The sequence below is a fragment of the Neodiprion lecontei genome, chromosome 4 (assembly GCF_021901455.1).
Source record: "Neodiprion lecontei isolate iyNeoLeco1 chromosome 4, iyNeoLeco1.1, whole genome shotgun sequence".
Taxonomy (NCBI): domain Eukaryota; kingdom Metazoa; phylum Arthropoda; class Insecta; order Hymenoptera; family Diprionidae; genus Neodiprion; species Neodiprion lecontei.
Window position 1 is genome coordinate 7,033,660 of NC_060263.1, and position 27,826 is coordinate 7,061,485.

Consider the following 27,826-nt stretch of genomic DNA (forward strand, 5'->3'; position numbering starts at 1 on the left):
AAAATGGCTTTTCCAATTTAGCGTCATTCTCAGGATAATTAGGGGACTAGAGCGTCGAAAAATCGCATATCATACTTTTTTTCTCTCTTTACGAAAGTATCTTGGAGTTAAAATTTTTGAATAATTCGAAAAAATTACGGATTTGGCAGCCGAAAACGCGAATCGTTGCACGTTTCGCGAAATCCAAAAGCCATCCCAAACTTTGAGAGCGTTTTTCTCCCATTTATTTATTTAATCATTTTTTTTTTTCTGTTGATTTTCGCGAATTCTCGAAAACCGAGCCTTAAATCGACTTGAAATTCGAACAGCATCTTCATTAAGTTCGTCATTTTCGGGCCATGCTCGGAAGTTTCCGGGGAAAGTTTAACTTCTCAATTATTAATTAACAAAGCTTTGAATTCTAGTGAAAAATTGATGTTTTTACAAAAATGGTCGAATTTTGTTGATTTTTTTTTTTTTTTTTCCTTCGAGCGTGGACCGAAAACTACCAGTCTTAGAAGCATTCCAATGAAACTCGATTCAAATCGGTCGATTAGACCCAAGATATCGCTGCAAAACGAAGCATATATATTTATATATATATATATATGTAAGAAAAAAAATGACCCAACCTTTGACCCCGCATCCCGTGAATACTACTAACGTTATGCGATTAAAAGAATTTTTTTTTACATCATTCAAACCATTACTAAACATCGCGCGAAAGGAAACTTTTTTTTTTTTTTTATTACCTTACCGACATTCGTTTGTTCCCAATTAATTCCTGAAGAAAAATTGCCTTTTCGACCGTTTCGACGCTCTTGTATAACTTTATACATATTCGTAAAAGAAGGGGTCATCAAATGCGGCATACTAAGAAAAAAAAAAAAAAAAAAAAAAAACGGAAAGAAAAAGTGAAAGAAGGAATAAGAACGTATCCGCAAAGGTGACACGGTTAAGTTCGAAAAGACGGGTAGGCACACAACGCGGTTCGAAACGAACGGAAGAGTTGGCCTGGATTTCGTCGTTCATGTGACCGAGACGCCGCCGTACCGGGTTTTATTCGATCATCGTCGTCACGGCGGCGTTCTCTCACCTTAACGACGTCTTAGAAAGTTTTCGTGACCCGACCTAACCCAATCTAGTCTAACCGATCGAACCTCGGCAAATTGCTATCCGTAACCATGTATCATACCCGTGTCTGTATCTGTATGTATACATGTATGTATGGTGTATATATATATATTCGCCTATAGTTTAACGAAACGGGCGAAGGTCAACTTCCGCCTCCCGGGTTACATACTCAATTATTAATCGATCCCTGTTGTACCTCTAACCTTTATTAGATTAATAAAGTTTAGAGTTTATTTGTAGGGCGGACGTCTTTTCAATCGGAAAAGACGAAACATCGAATGACGATGGGTTTAATCATCGTGGAATCTTTATCCCACAACTGTCACACTGGTTAAAATTCTTCCAAAAGTGATTCTTTGTTCAAAAAAGAAAAATAATTCATTTGTTACGTCCGTGAATGGAGTTTACACCTGAGCGGTAGGAATAAACCGGTTGGCTTCACTTTTACGTTACGGGTCAACCGGAAATCAGTATGAGGATTAAATAACGTAGGATTTGTTTGAGGCATTACTTGTATATTTATTTCGAATAAGCTGAGATGGCCGTAAAAACGAAGTGTGCTGTACGAGGCTATGTAAGAAGTCTAGATGTGACGTAGTTGAGAGTTAGAATAGGAGTGTCGCTAGAGACGAGAATCGTGGGGGTGCAGACAAGGTGTGAAGATGCTAGAGGAAGGGAATGGAATTAGATGAGTTAGCGCGATAGTGAATAGCGTGAGACTGGTAGAGATAAGAGGACCATGATGTTCGTATAAGACCTGTGGGAGAGTTGCTGGACGCAACGAGTTCTAAAAATCTTTTTCAAAAAGGTATCTAGGTATCGTTTAAGGATCGTGGAAAAATCTCTCTCAGTTTTTCTAATCAAAATTTATTTTACGAATATTATAAAGTATCGGCAAAGTTAAAGGATGTGCTAAAAGTAACGAAATAAAAAAAAAAAAACAGATAATTCCTATTAAGAATTGGATAAAGAATTCCGCCAAGAGGCCCATTTTCACGATTAATGAACTCCACGAAAGAAGTTTGACAAATTTTTAGTGTGAAATTCATTCTGAACGACCGATTAGGGTTAATGCGAATCGGTAATAAAATTATAGGATTCGGGGCTATTAGGTACGTAAAATACTTTTCGAATTCGAGGCATATGTTTGAAACTTTATGTCTGAAATTAAAAAAAAATATATGTATACATATATATGTAAAACTAAACAATTATATAATTACAAAATTCGACGTTTACAGACGAAATTTGCTGTCGCAGAAGGTAAAACGTTTGTCGTTGCTGGCATTGAGCAGCCGTATTTGTTTGAGTTAGAGTGCAGCAGAAGAAGAAGAGTGCAGATGGAAAAGATGTGGAGCGCTGTTTGCGGAGGTTGAAATAGCTGGAAATAAAAGTATATAGCGAGAGCCTGACGATGAGTTATATTCGCAGGTGGTGCAGTCGGCACTGGAATAAGAACTCTTCGGTCAGGAGGGGGGGTTTTATTTATTGCCTAAACTTCGCGGTACGAATTGAGAGTAGAATTTTGCGAGCCGCAGACACTGTAAAATTCTAACATTTTAATCGTCATCTCGTTTAGTCCATTTTTATACATATTACAGGCGAAAAATGAATTATCAATTCTGGAATCCTATTACAGGATGGTAAATAATAACAATTATTTCACCGTGTCATTTTTGTAAATATTGCAGAGTATGAAATTTTTGACGTGAGAGTTCAATTGAATTCTAAAAATTCGACTGAATTCATTTTGCGTCAATTGAAAAATTTTAATTCACTGGTTTTGGAATTAATCTCTGAAAATAATGCTTTTTATAAACTATATTGTATTCTGATTGTTTGTATTTATCAAAAGGCACAAATTTACAACATATTTTATTTTAAATATATTTATCGGTTGTGTAATAAAGTAATAATATATTACGCAAACGAGGATGTTTTACACGTGCATGAAGTTTAAAAATGTTTAAAAGACATGTGAGGGTTTACGAATAAAGGTACAAGTTTAGCGAGAAAAGAAAAATGTTTAAGCGAAGTAAAATATAATTGCGGTTGTCGATGCAACATTGATTCAATTAATAATTAATAGCTTAAAACTCAATGTCGAGTATGTTGAGCTTTTGCACATGGTATGGTTGGAAATTTCAATGATCAGCATTTCCGTCGTTGAGATACTGATTTCTGATGACGATGTCGGATCCTTCGTAAGAAATTGACTTGTACGCCCATTTTCGATTTACTCTGGAATATTATTATAATTAAATATTTTTATCGATAGTCTGTCGTTACAGCATGTATGATTTGATCATAATTTGAAGAATATAAAACGAGTTAAAATCTCGGCGGAATTGTTTTCGCCAAATTTTCATAAATTCTTAATCCCGCGAAATATGGTTTTGGAAAATTGCGAATCGCTGTTACGCCTCTGACTATCGTGATAATCGAAACGAATATTGCAGCTGAGTATAATATGACGACCTGCATTCGTGGGCGCATTTCCTAGATCTGCATTTAGAACAAGGGAAATGACATCCGGGACAGCCGCGTTGCAAACAGTCGCATAGATCCTCTCCAGTTCTAACGAAAATCCCTTTATCATCGTATAAAACGTGCTTCTTATCTTTCAGATTGAGTCTTTGGTTCATTTTACGCTTCTCACGTTCGCTAGTTTCGGGATCAAAATCGCTTAAAAACGGCTTGAATCCTTTCTCCGACGAGATCGCCGCCATTTTTGATAGCCTCGCTGCCTTCTGAAATTTGATACAATTTTCAGTAATTCGTATGAAATATCTTGTAAAGTTTTACCACGATGAAAACAAAAATTCAAATACAACGATGATCATTGTAATTTTTTACAATACTCGTGGTGATCAATTTTTCCCCAGTGTCCAACGGTAAAGAAAAAAAGAAAAATACATTTGGTTTATGTTGAAGGTTTGTTTTTTTGCCAAAAAAAAGGTTATCAAACTAGTATAGTAACTTCAAAATCAAGCATTTTGAAGTTGTGGATCAAAATGTGAAAATAGAACTCAAAAATTTAAAATAATCGAAAGCTTAACGAAGTACAGTGATTTTTGTAAAAATTGTCGTTCAATCGACTTGTAAATATCCTCAAATCGGCTTTTATCCGTTATTTCTGACAGCAAAAAAAGCACCAAAATCCTGAACATATCAATTTTTATAACGACTCAACGTTATTATATTTTTTGATACAGCATACGAGATCCGGCCTTTTCAATGTTTCAAATCCGACATCAGAAACCGATTAAATAACCTGAATAATTATCTAAAATATTGACTTTCTGAAAAGTGAAACCATCTACACGAAATCGGTATGTGTTTCTATTTATATTTCTTTTGGTCTCCGAATTCATCCAATTCACACCCGACTGATGAAAAATGACAGAAGTCGTAAAAAATAAACAGCCGCAACTGACTTGTTCGTTTTTGGTTGTTTGCGAAGAGTTTCGTTCCCTCGAAGCAAGCGCGCGCAGATTGTCACTCATTTCCTTCGTTCACGAGATATTCCGAAAACAAAAAACCAGCCGACGCAACAATTTTAAAAAGAGTCAAAAACCGAACCTCGAAACACGAAGCAGGAGTCAAAAAACGACGCGCGTTTCTTTATCAGCCGTCAAACCGATCGTCAAGTTTTTCTCTACGTAGGTGGCGCCACTTGATCGCGACCGCGTCGAAGCGTCTCGTTTTCAGGTTATAAACGCCGATCGGCGCTGGCGCAGAAATTGAAACACGATCCTCCCGTCCTCTCTTGACACCTATACGCCTCTCGAATCGAGTCGTCTGCCTCACTCCCTTCGACCAAGTATAAAATAACAATATTATTTAAATCGGTGAGAGCAGCCTTTGATCCACCACGCTTTAACAGTCGCTGGACGACGATCCCACACCGAAACCGAGTCACGTGGTTGTGTCGCACTCCCTATCAACACGTAATCGCCGAACAAGGCCAGCGTCTCTTCCGCCTTTAGATCGCGCTACTTACCGCCGACCCTAAGGATCCGCCATCTTGATTACGCAATTTCACATCGGAATCGCTCTCTCCCCCCTCTATATCATTCCCGAGATTTATGACGGACCGTAAAATTTCTGTCTATAACTTTAACGGACGAGTCGAATTCTCCTTCGTTCACTGAGAAAAAATTTCATTTCTTACGGTAAGTAGGAAAATTGAGTACACCTTTTAAGATAAACAAGGCTTTAACGTCAATTTATCGTTGCACGAGCGTTAAGTTTTCGCAACAGTTACAAGAAAATATAGCAACAGTGATCGTAATGAGAAAGAATAGTAACGGATACTAGAGTTTCCGGCAACAGCTAGAAAACTAATTTTTACTCTCTACGTAGAACTATATTTTTCGATTGTGGTAAGGAAAGAAAATAGTTAAGTAATGAGCGGTAACCGGAACTAAAGATTTCTCCCGGTGTTTCTTTTATTCGTATAACTTTTATACCAAACGTTTACAATCGTGATTATGATTGTTGTAGTTTTATTATTTCCCGCCGTTTTGCGTTTGTCCATTCCTGCCAACTGCGTTGAGCTCATGTTTAACGAATAATCTGTTTCTTGGGTTTAAATCACGACAATCGAAGGGGAATTTGCTGTAATATTTGTTGAATTTAAAGCGACTGGAGATAATTTGAAGTGAGATGTTTACGGATTGAATATGTGTAATAGATTTTTGTCACATCGTAATAGCGTGCTAACACCAAGTTTTATCGAAACGGAAAGAAAATAGACCGGATGTACTAGAACAATGAATATATCATTTTTGTAGCTCGAGTCTAACTGTACTGGCTAACTATATGAAAAACTACATTAATCACACCGTGAATGTGGTTCAAGTTTTGACCACATTATCTTGGTTTACTTTTCTTACGATCCAACGTTGAAAAAGTAAGTCACCATGCGGATGTCGCGTTTAGTCCGATCAAACGATTGATCGATCGATAAAAATCTCGGACAGTCGTCGAGACACTTCTCTAGTATACGCGTAAACAATATTTTGTCCAAACAGTCTTGCGGATACGGAGACCCGATTCGTTTATGTGTGTCAAAGAAGTCGGCAACACTGTTGCAGATTGTATAATTCACAATCGTACTCGACAGCTTTGTTCACTCTGTAATATCACGCGAATTTCACTAAGTAATACTACGTCGTGTATCTGTAATACTGATACGGTAAGTCAACAGGTACTCACATAAATTAACACATCTTTCCGTAAAATACGAACGACGAATGAATCTGTCAGGATTCGAAAGAATTATACGGGAAGTAAATTTTTCACTTTTTTTTTTTTTATTTTTATCGTCACACCCCGGCTGTCTAAACGGAATAATATCACTACTCGTTAGAGTTTCGAGGGGATTTCACCGGTAATTGTAACCTAGGCAACCAGCTGCCAATGAAACGTTCGTATAATGAGCGACATCTGTCAGACTTTGTTCGATCCAAAAACAAACGTGCTCGCATTGCCGTTACGGGATAGAGTTTGCTTGTTCCCGCTGAAAGCTCGTTGTAGAAAAGCGTCTCTGTTCCAAATATGCTCGTATTAGGCGGGTTAAGTATAATAATATAACGTTGAAGAAATCGCGTGGTTTGAAACGCTGGAAATTGCAAGGTGATGATGTAAAAATAAAAAAAAAATAAAAATTAAATTTACAGCATCGTTCCAGTTTTTCATGTAAATATATATGTATTAAGGTGGTCCTTATTCAAGGTGTTGACGAATTTTTGCCAGACCATCCCCCAAATCAACTTCAAATAATTCAAAAAAAAAAAATCGCCTGATTTTTTCAGATTTTTACACCGAATCTAAGATAGTCCGCATTGGGATCGAAGTTTCTTATGGAAATTAACATGGCTAAAACTTTTTTTCTCAGTATATATTTTATTGCAAGAGTAATAATGTTCCAAACAATCTGTAACCGCGGGGTTTTTGTGAGAATTAGTGCTACTATCTGGGAAAAAATACACATCATCGTACCAGGCAATTTAGAAGAATTGCACAACCTCGAAACATGACTTTTTTTTTATTTAGAGGAAGTGGAATTCGTCTAGATTGCCTCGTAGGATAATGTGTATTTTTTGTTTTCACATAGTATCACTAATGCCGACTAAAACCTCGCAGTTACAGATTTTTTGGAACATTATTACTTTCACGATAAAATATATAGTGCGAAAAAAGTTTTTCTCACGTCACTTCCACAAGAAACTTCGATCACAATGCGGGCTGTCTCAGACTTGCTGTAAGAATCTGAAAAAATTTGGCGACTCTTTTTTAATGGTTTGAAATTGATTTCAGTGATGGGGCGGTAAAAATTCTTCAACACCCTAAACAAGGACCACCCTAATATATATACACTATATCGGTAAAAGCGAAGCTTTTTCTTTTCTGTTTATTTTAAGGTTAAATTGACAAGATTTATCGCAAGTATCCAGACCGTGAGATACCTACAAAGTTTAATCCTTTCAGTCACACATGTTTGAACTCAATATTTTGTCCTGAATGTTGTCACTCGGAGGTTTTTTGTGGTAGCTGATCACGAGTCTGAAGTATTAATTTGATAATTTCTAAATCCACGATAGCGGATTCAATATGGCGAATGTAAAATCGAAAAAACGATAAAGGATTCGATGATTCTGGCTGTAGCTTGTTACTCGGGGGTTCTTAGGGTTATACGAGCTAACAATGATCATTTAAACTTGTAAGTAAACTGTGCTAAGGTTAGGATTAACGACTTTTTATTTCTTTTAGTACTGTGCTTTCCGAAAATTTTACCATTTTACGATATTTCGGTACTGTTGTGAGGATTCTGAGTGTTCATGATATAGATATTTTAACATTGGTGAAATCGTAAACTCACTTTTGTAAGAGAGTGAAGCTTGTAAGGATTCGTTATTACGAAAAATCACTGTTTAGCAACTGCAGGATCGTCTCAAATTGAGTAATATATATATTTTTTTTTTAAATGAAATTGATTCGAATGTTGCAAATTAAACTCCTTTGAATCCGTTCTAAATTTTCAAAACAATTCTGTTAGTTTCAATATTTTGTTACATCAACGTTGGTAATTTTAATCTGCTACTTTTCTTTAGCCTTTATCTTCTTTCTCCTTCTTGTTTCTTCAGCAAGCGTTCACAGAGTCGAAGACGACACATGCGTAACGTGGCGTGAAAGTAAAGTTATCGCATTGCCTCCTCTCTTCGGATAAATAAATTGTTTAACGGTTTTTGTCGTGCCTATCTGGAATCGTTTTGCTTCGAGTTTACTCCACAGGACATTTTTATTTTTTTTTTTTTTGCAACTTTTACCGCGTGTAACCACGTTTGGCTGGCGAACGGAATATCCGAAATACAAAAACCAAGACTTTAGAATCTTCAAAAGATCCTCTTAAGTTTCTATGGCCCGGATTTTTGATAAATTGAAATTTATCTTAGCTGCTACGTTTTGCTTCAGGTTTCGTGTTTTTTTTTTTTTTTTTACCCCTTTCGGGCACACTTTTATTCCTTTTTTCAAAAGTAAAAGGTCGAATCAAAAATCCGTTTCACTGAAGCTTAGAGCGTATATTGACGATTTTAAAAAGTCCTGGTTTTTATATTTCGGATATTCCGTTCGCCTGAAAACGTGGTTACCGTTTTGCCAATCGTTTTACGCAGAGCTTCAATTTTAACAGGACTTAATTTTGAAGATTATTGAAATTTTTTTATTTTTTTTACTCTCAAATAGGAAATTTGTTACTTTCGAATAAATTTCGTTCCATTCTATTTCGACCATTAGTTTTTGTTTAGCCATAATGAAAAAATATCGTTATCAATTTCTACTGTTCGTAGTCCCTCAAAATTTGCGAACAATTCACAAACTTATTATAAATGTTGAATTCCTGACTGGCGATAAAAGAAAACTTTATCTTCTAGCGCTGTTTAAAAGCATAGCTATTACCAATTCCAACGATCCTTAGAAACAGCATTGAACAAAGATCTAAAATGTTGTAAAATAGAAAAAAAAATAAAAAAATCATTATATAAAAAGAACGGTCGTTACAAAAGTCAAATATGTCCACGATATTGCAATTATTTCAACATCGAAACGGGCAATTGTCTTTCAAATGTCAATTACCGTCACCTTGTTACTTTGTTGTTGCCGTTTTCCGTTTTTCTTTTCTTTTCTTTTTTTTCTCATTTCATTTCATTTCATTTATACGTATAATCGTTGAGCGCAGCCGATACGAGATAGCGACCAAACATTCGACAGTTGAATCAACACCGTGATAAATAAGAGTTATTTTTGCTAATAATTTGACACAGATCGCGTAATCTTCAGGAGTCTTGAGGTCTGCAGCTGCCTTATCCCTGAAATAATAGCTGCTCGGTATTAACCGCGACCTCGTCGTGCCAGACTCGTTATCTCGCCTTGGTTTTACCCAGAGAAATCTCATTATTATTTTCTTCGCGGTAAATAGAAAATGTTTTGGTTATTGTTGCTATAATCTGTTTGTTCGGTTTGCTGAATTTTTTCAACCGAACAGAGTTCATGGTACAAATTTATGGCTGCATCATTGACAAATTATCGCAACCGTCAGAAGCGAATTTAGAATTAGTGATAATAACACATACTGTACATTTTGTAGCTACAGTTTTACGGAATTGATTTTCACTTGTTAAGGTGGAAAATGAATATGCTTATAAAAATACCGCGTATGTGTATTATAACCAAAATTACATGGAGATTAATTTCTGGTTATGATATATAATTATTTATTCGAAGAATATATTATAACTTTGGGTTAAAAAATGGAAACAAATTGTGGAAAAGTTTGCTTAGACTAAATATACCTACTTGTAAAACAATTTTCTTGTTATTGCTACAATATTCAAAGCGTTATTGTAAAACGATTATACCTGTTTTACGACAATTTCCCAGTTACTATGTAACAAATCAAATCTTTCTCTGTGTTAGGGTGCAGGATGAACGTAAATAATACACTCGGTAAAAAATTAGGTTGTAATGACCAAAATTTGGTTCTTGAAACACAATTTCAGGGTCAACATGTATCCGACCAAACACTATTTTCACAGAATCAAGAAGTTTGGTTGATTTCATAGTGCGCAGTAAACAAAATGTTTTAGAAATATGTCTAAGAGCAGGTTCGGCTCCACAGTCCCATAGATTCTGTTGCTTTTGCGAAACGAGATCTACGGAGTGAAATCATTTTGTGAAGATTGAAAAATGATCGTTTAATTGTTGTAACCGAAAAAATTATCGTTCGATCGTAATTTATGCGCTACGTGAATTATTTGCCACATCAAACTGTGACAGAGAAATATGCCATTGTGAATTGACAGGCTGATTCGATGGTATCAGACCAATAATGTACGATTTAGTTGCGCTGATTAAACTAGACAAATGCCTTGAGCCCCTCCAAACGACTGCTCGTCTAACTTCTCTTCCGAGAAAGAATTTTTAACGCGTTACGGAGAGTGTTTTGTCCCTTGAACAGAAAATTTAATGGATTTACGACGTAACTTATTACTTTATAACGGTAATCAATTAGTAGCTCTCACGATTTCGTAAATTTGACTAATGTTTATCCACCGAACAGATTTAGTGAACTGTGTTGAGGGTATTCAATATTTTGATAATACCGTGAAAAAATTATAATTTCATTAAATTGACTAAATTAAAATCGAGATCTCCTATTTACAAATATATTTTATTTAATATAAAATTTTTTTTTTTTTGCAATTCTGAAACAATTATTTCATCAACTTTGGTATCGACAACAAAATGTCGCGTACCCAGGAGAAAATTTTCTACAAATTGCGTTTAAAAATTGATGTTTTTAAAAAAAGCAGAAATTTTTCTCCGAGTGTAGGTAGCTGCGGAGATAATGGTGTAGGTATACAGGTTATAATACGAGCCGGCAATCCGGCGCGTGTTGATATTAGCATTTATTTATACCTCTTGACCCGGAATACGCTGGTCTAGCGCCTTTCCACTATAGGCGCAATCGACCCAATATCGTGTGAAATCTGGAACGGGCGGCTGCCGACTGACCTGATATAACCGAGACTAGCCTTTTTATCAACGCCGCCCTTCTACCTTGCATCAGCCTGGATTCACCGGGGACGGTAAATCGGCGCTTCTAATCAACCAAATGCGTCGGTACGAGTCGGAAATATTTCACCGATATCGGGTTTAACATTTTTTCCACAGTTAACATCAACTTTGCATGCCTCAAAATTTTTCAAGGTTTTCAGTCGCTGGTCAGAAATATTTTAAAAGGATATATTCATAAATTCGAAACAGCATCTCTTAAAGCTTTCCGTATTATAATATGTCATTTGTAAATCAATTTTTTTTGTCTACTCTCCTTTTCAAGTAACTATTGATTGTGAGAAAAGAAAAAGATCCAGACAACCATTTTTTCTAAATATATATTACATAACATATGAATTCTCTGAAAGCGAAATATCACGGAATTAAATTTCACCTCATTCATCGCTCGTACAATAAATTGTTGGTTACTCGGATTACTTTTAACGGAAATTCTTTGATAATATAATATTGTTAAATCTTGTTACCCGACGCAGGAATCATTGCAAGATTTTATTATAAACACACGAATCGGTATTATATTCCATGCGATATTTCCTCAACAAACATCAGCACACTTTTTCCGTGTAATATGAAAACTTTAACTAAGTATGTTAGGAAGAAGCTTTAGTATAATTGAATTGATATTAAAATATTTTATACGTCGAATAGTTTTATTGTAATATATTTTTTTAGTTTTTCCAAATTACAGTCTTTATGAACAAAAAATGTGGTTATACATATATGTACAGGTTAACAAAATTTTTTAACGACGAAGGTGCTTACTAATTTCAAAATACCTATCCAACCTCATTATAAAAACATATTTATCCTTATTCGATCAGGTCTAGTTTTTGAGTTACAGCTACTGCCAGTAATATCGAATGTTTATCGATTTGACTTACCTGATTTTGATTCGGGGTGGTTTGTTATTTATTGTAACTCATTAACTGGTACTTATAGCGAGTAACAAAAGACTCTGAATCCAAAAGGTAAGTCAAAACGATAAACGATCAATATTACCGATAGTAGTTGTAAAACAAAAACTAGACCTTGTTCGAATCAAAATAACTATGGTTCTTTAAAGAGGGTAGATTATAGGTGTAATTAATTATTTAAAAATTAGCAAGCACCTTCCTTGTCACAAAACTTTCTTGACCAGCGTTCTTCTCCGTACAACGCAATCTAGAAGCAATTTGAATCGAGCTCGGTTTGGGAGAACGAAAATTTACCGCGTAGGTGTAGTAAAAAAACGTTGCATGCAAAAACGAAATGTAGATCACACATCGCACGCACGTTTGAGTGTATTGTGCAGCTGTTGAGTATAAGCGGCGGGTCTGCCGAGAGAATTGAGGGGCGAATAAAAGAGAACACGATTAATAATTGTGGTATACAACCTTGTTCTACTGGCCTTTCCACTCGCGATCAATGTACGTTTATGTTCGTCGTTCATCAAGCAACCCCATTTGACGAATGTAAGCTTGCATGCAATCAAGGAAATACATTTCGTCGTTTTGTATTAATTATGCACAATGCGCGTAATGGCCTTCGTGTTCCCACGTGTCAACGAAAGCCGAGTACCAGGGAAAAAAACTAATTATCGTTAAGAGTATTCATTCGCGAAAATACGGCGCTTCAATCTTCAGTGAATTTCAATTACGATGAAAGTCGTCCAAATTACACGCATCACTTCTCTGACGATGTCACAGATTGCATATAATCAAGTAATGCACGCGTGTTATTAAAAATACGTGTCAAGGAATTTTTGTAGGAATTACGTTACAAACGAAATTAGTTGTTATTTATTGAAATTTGACGAACTACGGGTATACACGAATTCGGCATCAACAAAAGCTTCTCGATAATCTAACGCATGTCAAATTATTAATCATTGAACTGTATTTCAATTAAAATTTACGGGTTTTAAATGTTTTTTTTTTTTTTACCCAGGAGACGGTTTTTTGATGAAACATAGCAGAAGTCGAATCAATTCCTAATTCACAATCTCATTTTCTTCATTACTTTTCGGTTTTACCAAAAGGTTTTAACGAGGCTCAACAACCTGGTACAAGCTAATATCTTTCGATACTGCTCAAAGTTGAATATACGTTCTTAAATATTGACAAGATTGTTGATAATATCGAGTGATCACTGATCTGAGGTTCAAATCACTTCAAAGCCACGAATCTTACGAGGCTAAAGTTAGTAACGTTAACGTAACGAAACGTCGGTGAAAAAAATCATTATTGTGCAATTTATAAACGACTTTCAAGGAGTCAACTTTTCGAAACATACGAGTATGTTTTGTTTATTGCCAAATAACGGCATTTTTCCTAAACATGCATCGTTACTGTAACGTTACCAGTTTCGTCATCACCTAATATTCGTATTGGCTTCAAGAAGTTGGACCAGTCTGAAGGAACCAAAAGCTCGACGTCAACGGATCGAAATGGAAAAATTTTGGCATCCCCATGCCCGTCATTTTCCAATTTTCCAACTCGGCGAACGATCGCTCGGAGTGCACGTGCCCGGTATCTGGTGCATCGTCAAGAGGGGTGAGATTCCAGTTACCTGACCTGTGTCCAATTTAAAAGTGCGACAACTCACGCACGCCTGCATTGCCGTGCTCTTCGCGGCCTACGGCTGCCGAACCAGTCGAAGCCAGAAATAAACTGAGTGCCTGAAGGACTTGGTATACCAAAAGGGGATAGTGGTTCAGGACGTATCTCCGATCGCTTCATAAATCAGCGATACGAATGAAGATTAGGTCGTCGAGTATTTTGATCTTCAGGGCTGATAGCGACAGAGTTGCCAAAATTTAGGAACTTAGGAACGAGAGAACCGTTTCGACGAATCGAATATACCGCATATCTGTGCAAGCGATGGATACAAGACGAGACGAGACTTTGCAGAGTCTCTTCTCTTGGTCTCGAAAAAATTTCAATTTTCATTGCTTGTCTTGGTCTGTTCAGCTTTGCCTTGGTCTTGGGAAAAACTCGGTTTTCATGTCTTGTCTTGGTATGGTCTTCTTGGGTGATTTTTTGGTCTTCAATTATTCGTGTATAACGCTTATATATCAATTTGGAATTTTCGAAATAGCGCCTCAGTTGTTTCTATGGAAATTCTCACTGTGGTGGAATAGAAAAAAACTGATATATTAAATTAAAATTATTGCCATTTTAGGTAAACGAAATGTCGCCTATCATTCATTGCAGTTCCTATTTGAATATTGACTGCTCCTGGCGAGACTTTTGTTGAGACTTATCTTCTCTTGGTTTTATTTCGAAAATCAAGGCAAGACCAAGCCGAGACCAACTACGGTCTTGTTCTTGTGCCCAGCACTAATAAAAGTATACGATCTTCTCTGCATGTACGTTCATTTACAGCGTAAAATGTATAATGAAATGGTCAGGGGATCAATTTGACAATGAATCATAAACGACCAACACGAAATTCATTGTCTCAAAGTTTGCAAGTGACGTTGAATATTGGCGAAAAATGGTCTCTAGAATCCTCGAAATAACCAGCAGCATCCCTCAGGTAGTGACTAATTCATCGACGTATCGATCTTTCTCGAGGAATGAACTAGTCTTTACAGTGTTTCTTCCATGGAGACTACACAAGGAGCAGGAATTCCATGTATCCAAATAGCTGCCTGAAATAAGGTGGCACTGGTGTTTCGTACGCACCGAAGACAGTGGAGGGAGTACAACTTTCTACGAATCACATTCCAAGATCATCGATTAGTCGGTCTTAGTAATCCCTGCAACCAATGACACTTGGGTGCAAAAGAAACACTAGAGACGCTAGTGGTATTAGAAATGAATCTAATATGTACGATTATTGTGACAAGTTTTGTCAATTCACTAATCTGAGTCCCTGCTCCTTATCTAGTCTCCATGGTTTCCTCATTCCCCGATCGGATTTCCAACTATCGAATTCGCGGTCGAAACGAACAAGAAGAGAAGGTGGCGCCGCGAAATTGGCCGCTGAATTCGGCCCGCAGTCTCCTCAATCTCGCGAAGATACGGGAGCTCCTGTAACTCCGTTGCTTATCCCCCCTACGCGACGACGCGATGCTCTCAATAGAACGAGAACGCAGGTGACGGGTCACCGGTACGCTATTTACCTACTTCGTACGCCCCCGTAGTAGACCGGAGTCTCCTTGCGTCAGGCGTGCTTCGAAAGACGCGTGTCGTTGGGCGTGAGTGAGCTGGTCCCTTCACGTCAGGCTGCACGAGGCGTGCAAGCATCCCAAGGAAGTGCAGGTCGCTGGTCGCTTGCTCACAAGCGAATGGACAGAGGAGCTAATCATGGTGTCCGGTAACTAAAATCTCTAACAAATTCAAGGACATTGAAAATACAATATTTCCAGGAGCCAAGAAAAACTCGAGGATAGTGTTCAGGACTTCTGAAGAACAATCGAAATTCAAAGACATTTCCAGGAGCAATGGACACCCTGATTGTACAGTGGACGAGTGCGATTCGCCGTGTAGTCGATACTCATCCGCTCCACTCTTGCTCGTCTATGACTCGGTATTCGTTGGGTATTCTCACCTAGCTTCCTTCCATCTATCGGAGCATCTTTCTCAGCTGCAGGTCGTGGCCTACTTTGAAGAGCTGCCTGCCTCCGTGGCTCTGCGGTGTGTGAATGCCGGTCTGCTTGGCGGGTCGAGCTGGATACTCACCTTCAGCATCGCCCACCTTGCGTCTTCCTTGTCGAACCGAAGAATTTTCTTCCGACATGATGTTTCATCGCGTCTTAATGTAACATCGTGGCGGTTTCATTTCACACTGTCCGTTTGTCAGTCGTTGGTTACGCTTCACGCTCATTTGCTCGTTTCGGGAGCTCAATGAGTGACTGGTCCGATTCAGTTGTGCAAGGGAACTTCGTCTCGGTATCGAATGACACTCGAATCATGACACGATGATCAAAAATTTTTAGTGATGTACTTTGGATTTGAGTTATGGAACTGTATGAGCCATCTTCTTCGTTATACCGTTGATAGATATTAAGCATCTTCAAACAATGACGATGCTTTTTATTTTACAAAAGTAAGATAGAAATGTATAGTAAAACCAAAATTCAAGGGGTATAAACGTATCCCTGTTTCGTACTTTGGACTTTGAGATAAACTTGTCGCAGCAATGGATCGGGGAGGCTTTAATGATCCATCGTAATTACAGCCTCGTATCGTTTTCTGCAACTGGGTTGATCCTGACATTTGGCTTCTATAGATACCGTATAAAATTGGAAGTATGAAGATTATGTACCGGGACAATCTCTTGAAACTGGAAAGTCAACCGCGCATGCGCGAGTTTTATCGGCTTTTCGCGCAGGCTGGCCATCCCAAGTTTCAGCTGTCAAACTGTTTCTGCCGGCGATGTAGTTGATACGAATTTTCGAAGCTAGAATCTCAAATAATCGAGGCAGCGACTCGGAAAGGTTTGGGAAGCATTTGTTGTCGGGTCGGAAAGTCGATTCTTCAAAGAACGGTCGGAATTCAATGCTTACGCTCTTTGAAAATTCAAACGTACACATTTTGCGTAGGTTGGCCGGCCTGCATCGCAGACAAGAACATCGCCGCGGGAAGATTTCGCCGACCAATGATACTGAATTGTTTGGCGCATGCGCGGTTGATCTTCAAATTTCAAGAGATCATCCCGGTATGTATACAGAGTCGAGTTTTAATGCCTATATCTCGAAGATGAATATCATCCGTCATCGTCACATCCTCGCTGCATGCGTAGAATTTCGCAACGGTCCATCACCGCTGAGGAGTAATGAAGTGACGCAAACTTTACGAGGCTGGATAATGAACGAAAGAACGAAGATATCTAATTGAGAATTTCAGTGGTTCATCATCGACGCGTCATGTTGCGAAATTATTAAATATCGCTACCATTGTGTAAATTGTGAATTTGGGGCGCATTCAAATCTACGCAATTTATGCACAGTTCTTCTTACGGAATTTTTACTATGTATTACAGCCACGGTCACCGTCCTCTCAGTCCATGTACAACCGTTTAGTGCGGCATTAAGGCCGCGGTCATTTTCACATCGTTGACACAAAGCGTGGGTCTCTTATTATTATACCTGCTACTTATGCTACTCAACACATTTATTCTTCTGTAGGATACACACACATATATACAGTGTATGTACATTGTATGTATTAGTTGAAATTCCTCCGCAGTGGCCAGTTTCGTGACCTCCTATTCACGCCTATTGGTCTCTATTATTCATAATTACGGTCTTTGCCCAGCAACAGTGAATTTTAAAGAGAAATAGACGGAAACTATCAACCAAGAAAGACGTTCGAAAAGACCACGGGGATCAGTAGCCTATTTAAATATGCTTCTCATCGACATCGCTACAATTATACGAAAAGTTTTTACTAATTGAATTTCTACAATGTTTTCAATGACAAATGAGAAGTTTATGGAACGTATACGTTTTTCATAATTTTTCAAATCGATTTCTGTAATATATGGTGAATTACAGGGGAAAGATAGAGTATTATATTATACCTTGATGTACTGTAAACGGTTATAAAACTGTCCTAAAACCTCGTTGTCATTGTTAACGAGGAAGAAAAAAAAAGAAAAAGAAAAGAAAAGAAAAGAAAAGTCGAGTAAACAGTTGGACTTGTAACGTCTGACGAGACACAAAAGAATGTGACCCAGCTGACAAAGATCGTTAATTTTATATTAAACGTACGTTATATGTGTGTGGATAATGCGAGATTAAACACCGTGTAGAGCATTGTGATGTTTCTGTCCGAGTACTTTGGTAAAACGAGTTAAACTTATACAATAATACGAGATTAAAGTAAAAAGGACACGGTATAATATAATGGTACAATAATACGCAGCGAAGATAGGAGCCCAAAATCGTTGATCAAAAACGAAAATGTAGAAAAACCTTGGAGATAATCAGTTGCACGTGGCTATCGATGATGACTCCATGAGTTAACTCTGCGAGTGGTTAGTTTTGTCATACCGCGTTCATCGTCGCAAGTTAGGTTCAACAACGAAGTTGTTATTACGCAAGGTAACAACAAGAACGAAGTTGTCAGTTTGGCGAATTTTTTTCCGGCTTAAACGAGACCAGGTCAAATCGGCCCAGGGACAGTTTAATAATTAGCTTGACCGGGTTGATCGTAAAACGGATGAAATATTGACTAAATATAGCCAGGGTCAAATGTGCGGAGGCGCAGCAGGCGCGGCGGCAGAAACGAACGACGTTGCAAAGATGGCTGCTCTCCACCTCACTTCTGGCTTTCGTGTAGTGGCAGCTGTCAAATGTAGGCCGACGCCGCCTCCGCCTCCTCCACGTCGTCAAAGACGTTAAACGTCGTCGTTACAATACATCGACACACTCGGTTGTACACTCATCCTTCAGGCTTGTTCCTTTCGCAAAACCGTCATTCGTTCGCCAAGATGCACTGATTTACGCCGACGCGCGATGCATCCATCCACCTTTCGTCCTGCTGCCACATTGGAAACCATCGAGCCCAAGTCGGCACCCTGCGGAATAGTTGGCAGCTCGACGCCCTGACGTTGATTGAAACGAACCAGGAAGATTCGAAACGTGAAGTCTTTCATAGAATCGCTCGTTTGGTCCAAACTCTTGTCAAACTATCGGCGGACAAATCTGTACGTAACTTGACAGAATTTCGACTAATGCAGGTTGAAAACTAACTTTTTGGAATGCCAGTCGTGAATTACATCATATTTTTAATATAAAAAACGTATTGTGCAAAGATTCTAAAGGTCCAGCTCGAGCCGTTGAGTTCAGTTTTATGTGGGCAGCATCGGAGATGGCATGAAGGGACTTTATGATCAGAAACAACGCGTCCAACCGCAAAAACTTGGATCATTTGCATTCTCCAGTTTAGAAATGAACCCTGCACGAATCTTGTCACAAGATTAATTCTTTTAAAAATTAGGTATCCGTAACTTTCGATTTCATTCTCAATGGTTTTCGTTTTTCTCCGTCGGACCAGATTTAATCTTCTCATTTCGAGTGCTTCTCGATCGGCTCCAGCTGTGCCTTCTTAACTGATAACCAGAAATTGGAGAATATATATGGGTCAGTGTTTCATTCGACTGAGATTATAATTCGTAGACCGATCAATCAGGCTCTTTTAAAATCGAACCGGTTCAACGCCCGCGATTCAATCTGCCTTACAAGTATCCATATATATATATATATATATATATATGTATGATATATTCACAGCATGTTTTTTTTTTAGGCACCAGTAACGGTCGCGTCTTGACGCATGTTTGCAAGTCTCGTCAGATATAAAAAGAAACGTAAGAATAAAAAGAATAAAAATGAAACATCGTAAGGAGTATGTCTCTGGTTGCGATTGTTGAGATAATAAAAATGACTGTTGAAAACGCAGTTCAGTTGCTTTAAATGTGATAACAAAACAACGCTGCATGACGTGTCTGAATTGAAAGTTTGTAGTAGACTTTGCAACGGCATTTGAGCGAAATGTACACTGAAAAATGATTCATTTGATTGGAATTTTTTCGTTTCTTTGGAATGATGGCGCAATTCGTTTTCATAATTCTCCAATCATCTAAGCTAAGAATATAAAATTACAACGATGGCTACGTGATACCGTGGTGTAAGGATTCTGGCACTCTTTATGCTGTCAAATCAACGACACATTGAGAAAAATTTCATTTGTTATAGTAACTAGGAAAATTCAATAAAACAGGTATCATTGAAAAAACTGCTAGAATATTGTTGGAATTACGAAAAATAAGGTGCGCGTAACCATTTTGCGCTATTGTCGATCCTTTTTTGGTTATTGCAACGCAAAATCAGTTTTTTCGGTTCACTCTACTTTTTTAGTTAAACAAGGCTTTAACGTCAATTTATCGTTGCATGAGCATTAAATTTTCGCAACAGTTACAAGAAAATACAGTAACAGCGATCGTAATGAGAAAGAATAGTAACGAATACTAGACTTTCGGGTAACAGCTATAAAACTAATTTTCACTTTCTACCTAGAACTATATTTTTCGATTGTGGTAAAAAATGAAAATAGTTAAGGACTGAACGGTAACCGGAACTAAAAATTTTTCTCACCGTCCAAATAATCAGGGGGGACTTTGCGTTTGTTTTTGGTACTTTATTCAACACAACTCGGTGTTAATTGACAATGTCGTTCCTCAACTACCCCGAAGGCTTCAGGGCGTCGAAAAGAGGATGTCACACTATTCGCTAAGCAACGCGAAAATAAGTTTACATCCAGCTTCTAATCGGTTAGAATTTACCCCCCTCCCTCTTAAGCTCTTTCCCCCGAATCCGAGCTGCGCGATGCGACGTGAAATCAGCACCGAATATTCATTCGGCCCATTATGCAGCATCGTGTTATGTATTTTATAACTGTTTGAAAAGAAATTCATCGAGTTTTTGGTCTATTTAAGGAAGTTTAGACATGAAATCAAATTTCGCTTTAGAAAAAAAAATTCTTTTTTCAGTACACGAAAGTCGGGGAGTTATGTGTCCTTATGTATGAAAAATGTCAGACCGGATCAACGAGATAATAATAAGAAAGAAAAGAAAAAAGATTTGTAAAACTTGAATTTCTTATACCATGCTCTTTGTTTTACCATCGTCGAAAAATGCAGTTCTAGGTAGAAAAAAAAAAAAAAAAAGAAAAAACAAAAGAAAATCCGAATGAATTTTGTCGATGTATTCGGAAAATCTAGTATATGCGTTACCATTTTCTTTGATTATTTGATTATTTTCTTGTAACAATATTGCAATAACTTGATGATGGTGTAGCAATAAATCGACTCAATCGTCTCGAACTAAGTGTAAAAAATATAGTTCAACTGAACAAACATATTCAACGCTGCAATAACCAGAAAATGTAGTATCGACAATTATGATCACACCAACTAATATCTTTTGTCACATTTTCTTCCAATTCCAACGATATTTGTACCGTTGTTTGTCACGGTACCGAATCAACCAGAATTTCCTAGTCGCCGTATCATAAAAAAAAAAAAAAAACCATCTCACCGCACATTTATTAATTCGTCATAAAATATCTCGAAACAAAAAACATTTCCATTCCAGTATTAGAGTTTATTCTTAAATATATATATATATATATATATGGTATGTATATCATGCGAATGAGGTCAGCTCGCCAAACACCATCTTGTAAATTAGATCATTATCGCAATAAACAAACAGGGGCGTATTCAGTGCTTTGCTTTCGAGTCCCTCCCCCCTCACCCACGTGAAAATAAAAAAAAAAAAATAAATAAATAAATAAATCATCCTCCCGCGCAATCCGTTCGCTGCAATTTTTTCGCGGCAATGTCAAACGGGAAATGGCGGGAACGGGGTGAGAACCACTGTCGTCACGGGCCGGGAGGGTGGGAGGGGGGGAGGGTGGGGCGGACGGCCGGACGGGCCGAGGCTGTGACCGACTTCTCGTGCTCTTAAGTGGCACGCGACTCCCCCTCTTTCCCCCCCCCCCACCCCCCTCCTGCCCCTTCCCCCTCCGCCACTCCACTTCACCGAGTAGGCCTCGGTTACACTCGCAATCAGTCTCACAGAACCCACATTGCCGTTCTCGATGCTCGGTCTTCAATTGCTCGCTGTTCTCTCCTGCAGTTCGCTATCGCGATGTTGACCACCATTGCTAATCCCCCCCCCCCCTGCGCTCAGTGTCGCGGCGCCGCTCGGCGGCGCTTCTAAATCTCGGAACGGGGGGAACGGGAATGAGGAATGGGGAACCGGTCGCTCTGCCTATCGCATTTTGGCGGTTGTCCGCTCGATGCATGGGTTACGTCAGTTTAGGTTAGGTTAGGTTTGGTTGGTCGGTTACCATCGACAATACCCTTATTTCAAATCTCCCCGAAAAAAATCCCCCCCACCCTGGGAAAATTCACCATGCGAGCAACTCCTACGGACAAAATTTCCACCTGCAGAATTTTATATTTTCACCGAGAGCGATCATTGAATCGTCAAAATCGTACATTTAATCTTTAACTTCGTACGTCTCGACTTCATTTAATTTGGTTTTTGTTTAAAATAAAAATTCTCTTCTTATTTTTTTGTAGGGGTGATTTTCTCCGCGGGGATTTATACCGGGGAAATTTTGTCCTGTGATTTTATCTGGGTGATTTTTACCGGCCAACGGTTGGGTTGGCTAGTTCGGTCTTACGTACCGATGGGTATTTATGAACGAGATGAGATTCTCTCGTTATTTCATGTTCGCTTCGCTTTCTCCCCGATCTCTGGACGTTACGACCAATTTGCGGAGCGTTCCTCGTCTCCCGATCTGGCGAAACTATCTGTAACTTTGTGGGAAATGTCGCTGTGAGGGGGATTCTTAATAACCATTTAGGGTCGACACACGTTTCGGTTTAAAAAAGAAATTTTTCTTTATTGCAAAACATTTTCTCGGACCGAAGTACACGTGGAAACAACGGCGCTTCTTAATAATTCGATATTTCGATATCCGTAGCTGGATAAGTAATGAACTTTGTATCAAATTTATAGTGTCAAGACCCTTTCTTCACCGTGATCAAAAAAGAAAAAAAAAAATTCAATCATTTTCGACATTTTTCGTTTTCATTGAAATCGATGAACATACACGAAAAAATAACAATTTTCACAACGTGCTTCTAAATATCGTAAGGATTAATCTGGTTTTTTTTTTCTTTTTTCTTTTCATTCATCGATATAGAATTTCAACTTTCTAACGAGAAATTTTCCTCGCCCACTTCTCGTTTTTTTAACTAACAAATACTTTTCACTTCCTCATAATTTTTATACCGAGTGTAAATATTCACCGTCCGCGTATTCCAGAATAACCATTTTTGAAATACTTTTGTTTAAATTTTGTATTTCCGTTTCAAATTCGTCATTCATTACTTCCTGTTTACTAGCTACGAATTCATAAGATTTTTCCAAAAAAACACGAAATTAAAAATAAAATATCACCGAATAACGCAACGGCGATACGTTCGTAAGAAAATCATGTTTCCCGTGATAACCCAGCGAATTCGCTTCGATTAACTTTGCTTTCTTTTTCGTCGTTTAGGCCAGTCTGCGTCTTTAGCCGAAAGTTGTTTTAGCCTTTGACGAACGCCGTTGATCGGAGCACGAGATCGTTAGTACCTACATAACTCATCGGAAAACCTGGGAAATTATCATTTTATCGGGATTACAGTGTAGAAAATTTGGAACGATAAATCGAAGGACGAACACCGACCTCGCGTGTCGTTTTGTGTATACCTGCGTATATTGATAAACGTTTGATCGATACCAATTGCACGATTATAATAACCGTGCCGTGTATACACATAGGACGAAATTCAGTCGCGTTATTATAATGAACACGCCTGTCATGGATGTTGTTGTTGTTGTTATTATTAATATTATTATTATTATTATTATTATTATTATTATTATTATAGGTATGTATCACAAACACAGACGCGAGTTGAGTAACCGCGTTAAATGCAGGTCATAATATGTAATACGTGCAACATGCTTATGAACATATATATATATATATATATACATATACACGTATATATTTATTCACTTCACACGCGAGAATCACTATCCGTATCGACCCACGCGCGTCCCTTTCAAATTTCTCACTTTTAGACAAATTACACGCTGCAATCCGAGGCCTCGTCCACTATCGTGTAGACAATCCGTCGTACGTAGTAGACCCACATTCACAAAACGCACACAACGCAAGCGGAGATAAAATATCTCATAGTAACACAACGAATGCAGCCTATCAGATTTTATCCGCTAAGTGAAAGCGAGGACGGCGAAGGGGGGAGGAAGGGAGGGAGGGAGGGAGGGAATTGAAAATGTTGGAATGTAAAAAATTACGAACGAGTAAAAATTGCATTAGGTATCGTTATTATAACTATTTCCCAATCTTTCAAATTCTTTTGCATGTATGTATATTAGGGTGGTCCTCATGTAGAATGTTGGCGAATTTATTCCGGATCACCCCACCGAAACAACTATAAATAATTGAAAAATAAATTCACAATGTTTTTTGTTTTTTTTTTTTGTTCAAAAAGTCAGCTAAAATCCGTGAATTCAAATGCAGAGAGATACGTTCATTGCTATTCCGCGTTTTAGCGACCGGAATTCGCATTGCTTCTTCAATTATGCGATGTACAAATCGCATCGGAAGTTGACTTTCCATTTGATTCGAGCGGTTTAATTAAACGAAATAAATTTTAACTTATGTAGAATAAATACTAGAAGTTGTATCTAATGAATTATATATATGCTTTATTTTAAAATACATTCATGCGATTAAAAATCTGATTCGTCTAGATTTCATTTACGAACAAACAGAGTTATTGTTCGTAAAAATTTGGACCAATTTCTTATACGAACTCGACATTAATTGATAGAAGATGTTTTTAAAATTTTCGAACTATTTCGGCCAAACTTCGTGCTTTTCAATACTTTTCCCTCTACAAATTATATATTTTTTCGATAAAATTTATCATAACTTAATTCAGTCGTCAGTTCTAAACCTCTATTTCTATTTTTCTTCTGTTTTTTAGATTCGACAAATTTTCGACTTGACTGTACACCCGATTTATCCTAAAATACGTACGAATAAGCTCGTATCTAGGCGCTCTGAAACTTGGTGATTATTAGTGAGTACCTCGGCGCTATATTTATGCAAATATGCGTTTTGAAACATGACGAAACGTGATGTTGTAGGAGACTATAACGCTCGGTTACAGCGCACGTTGCTCGCGTAGAAGAGGGTCATATCCACCATCACTGTGCGCTCATTATTTAACAGTCGTTGTAATAAACCGACGAAAGCGGCTATGCGCCAATTCCGAATAAATTAACCACACGGGACGACGTTTGCTCAGTTCGTTTCGATATCGGGAAGATAAGATGCCGAAAAATTATTCGTGCAGATTTGAAATCAGATTAAAACATCCCCGACTCTTGAACTTGACCTTAATTTTATACACGTTGATAATCAGTTTCACATTAATCACGATAGTCACGCAATATTATCAAACTGGTCGTAATTGTAATTAAATATTTACTTAAATATGGGTTATTACCTAGGAAGAATCCACTGTTTCTCAGAATTAGCTAATTCCCACACCACCATATCATATCACTCATCTCATAACGAGATGCGGTGTTTTGTTCAATCATGTCTATACCGGGACAATCTCTTGAAACTTGAAAATCAACCGCGCATGCGCCAAGTAATTCAATCTCATTGGTCGGCCAAATCTTCCCGCGGCGATGTTCTTGTCCGCGACGCAGGCGGGCCAACCTACGCAAAATGTGTACGTTTGAATTTTCAAAGAGCGTAAGCGTTAAGTTCCGACCGTTCTTTGAAGAATCGACTCTCCGACCCGACAACAAATGCTTCCCAAACCTTTCCGAGTCGCTGCCTCGATTATTTGAGATCCTAACCTCGAAAATTCGCATCAACTGCATCGCCGTCAGAAACAGTTTGACAGCTGAAAACTCGGGATGGCCAGCCTGCGCGAACAGCCGATAAAACTCGCGCATGCGCGGTTGATTTTCCAGTTTCGAGAGATTCTCCCGGTATGTTTTGTTTCTATTGAACAAAGCGAAGCTAAATGCGATCGCTGTGCTACGAGCAGCGAATATCACCCTCAGATTATGGGCTTAGCTTTGCTCCGGCTTAACGCATCCTCAGGGAGAAGCTTGTTCCTAATCCCAGTAGCCTGTTCTTAATTTTCACCTCCCCCCTTCTAACGTACCGGAATTGCCTGGAATGATGAAAAATCGATTTTTACAGTTGATGCTGTTATTACGGCAGGTATTACAGATTTGCGAGTACGGTTTAACCCTTTGACGCATGAATTTTTCCCTGCAGTCAAATTCCTTAAAACTGATTACATAGAAGGATTTCCGAGGTCGCTGATTACAAAAATGGGCTGAGACCGGAGAAATTTATCAAAATTGAAAACGGTGGATCTAATTTCAAGCAAACAGGATCAATTTTTGTATTTTCAGTCCGTTATATTGGATCCGCTATCTTGAATTTCGAAATTCCGACGTAGGATTTGTTGTCAACGACTCTGAAACTTGGTTCATTGAAACTTTGCCTCAAAACTATTCAACGAGAAAAATATACATGTATATATATATATTATTCTCGATGCGATGAATTACGTTCAAAAATATAACATTGACTGAGAGATCGGTTCTGACAACTAGGGGAGGAGCGAAAAAAATCTCGTGGCAAAATTGTAATGTACAAGAAAGTATTTAAACAAAAAAAAAAAAAATACAAAGGAACAAGGAAACTGCGAATAGAACGATGGTAAAGTGATGGGGAAAGAAATCGTGAATAAGAAAGAAAATAAAAGAAAATCATGACCGTCTAGTCGTCGGGATGGAAAATAAAATATGCAAAGCGTATCTGCAGTCAGGAGGGAATAAAACGCTATTCGAAAAACAAAGAACGGCACGATGTACAGTAAGAGAGAAATGTACATGAGCCGTTCTCCCCCCCCCCGCCTTATTCTCCGTTTCCCTACCTTTATCCCCTACATTCCTCTTTTCCCCCGGGAGCTATATAGTCTCGCGAACAAAGATCGTAAACTACTCCTACTAACTTCGTTCGTTCTTCACTTGTGCAGAAAAATTTTCGCACTAGTGTCGAAACGTTTATGCGCCAACGAAGCCGTTCGTGCCTCGCCACAGCAGCCACCCGGTTACATGATGGGTGCAACGGTGGTTCACTTTCTCGAGCTGAATTCTCTCACAGTAAAAACGACAACCTAGTCGTATTAACTGTTCGTAATAGCCTGCCGCAGGGGGTTGGGTATGGTAAGAATTTCGCAAGCGTCATATAGGTTATGGTTTTTGCACTCGACGGTGAAAATCGATGAGGCTAAAGTTTGTAACGTTAACGTAACGAAACGTTGGGGGGGGGGGGGGGGGGGGATCACTAATTTTGTAAATTTATAGTGACTTTGAAGTAGTCAAGTTTTCTTAAATTATATGAATATATTGTGCCGTTTATAAAAGAAAAAGAATTAGAAAAAATTAGAAAAATCACTTCTTTCTTTCAACTCTCTGTAACCAATTCTGTCTTTTGTTCAGAGTAAAGGAAAAATGAAAACATTTCTATATACATGTATACTTCACTCACGTTCATCTTACAAGTCACAAAAAGCAAGACCGGCTATAAAAGGATCCATCTTTTATAGGGGATTACATCTTCGAAGTTTGCGGGATTTCTCGAGGGAACTTTTCGACCGCATTTCTGTAGCGTAACGTTTGACCGAGTATATTGGATAATAAAAACCTCGAAATTGTATTTGGCTAACTAATTCGTAGAACGAAACAAAAAAAAAAAAGATGAAAAAAACAAACAAAAGAAGAATCGCTAATTTTTTTGGTTTCTTTTTTTTTTGTTTTTTTTTTTAAGGAAAATTTCAGACACACAACTTATTGTTAGCCTGTTTCTTCGTACATTATATTATATATGATAAATTTTTCTAGCTTGCAGCTTACGCGATATAATCATCGAAGTCTTGCCTATTTGAGATA

At 38.0% G+C, this 27,826-nt stretch overlaps 2 protein-coding genes across 4 annotated transcripts in view; one reads left to right on the plus strand and one right to left on the minus strand.

Moving 5' to 3' along the window:
* Nucleotides 1-27,826, plus strand: part of LOC107223710 (origin recognition complex subunit 2) — a 149,510-nt gene that overhangs the window by 44,079 nt on the left and 77,605 nt on the right. The gene's annotated exons all lie outside the window — the stretch shown is intronic.
* Nucleotides 2,993-5,075, minus strand: LOC107226397 (ARL14 effector protein-like). Its single transcript, XM_015667205.2, has 3 exons — nt 4,551-5,075; nt 3,592-3,863; nt 2,993-3,354 (listed from the first exon to the last, which is right to left on the minus strand). The coding sequence occupies exons 1-3, from the start codon at nt 4,617-4,619 to the stop codon at nt 3,258-3,260; spliced, it is 438 nt and encodes a 145-aa protein (XP_015522691.2). The 5' UTR covers nt 4,620-5,075; the 3' UTR covers nt 2,993-3,257.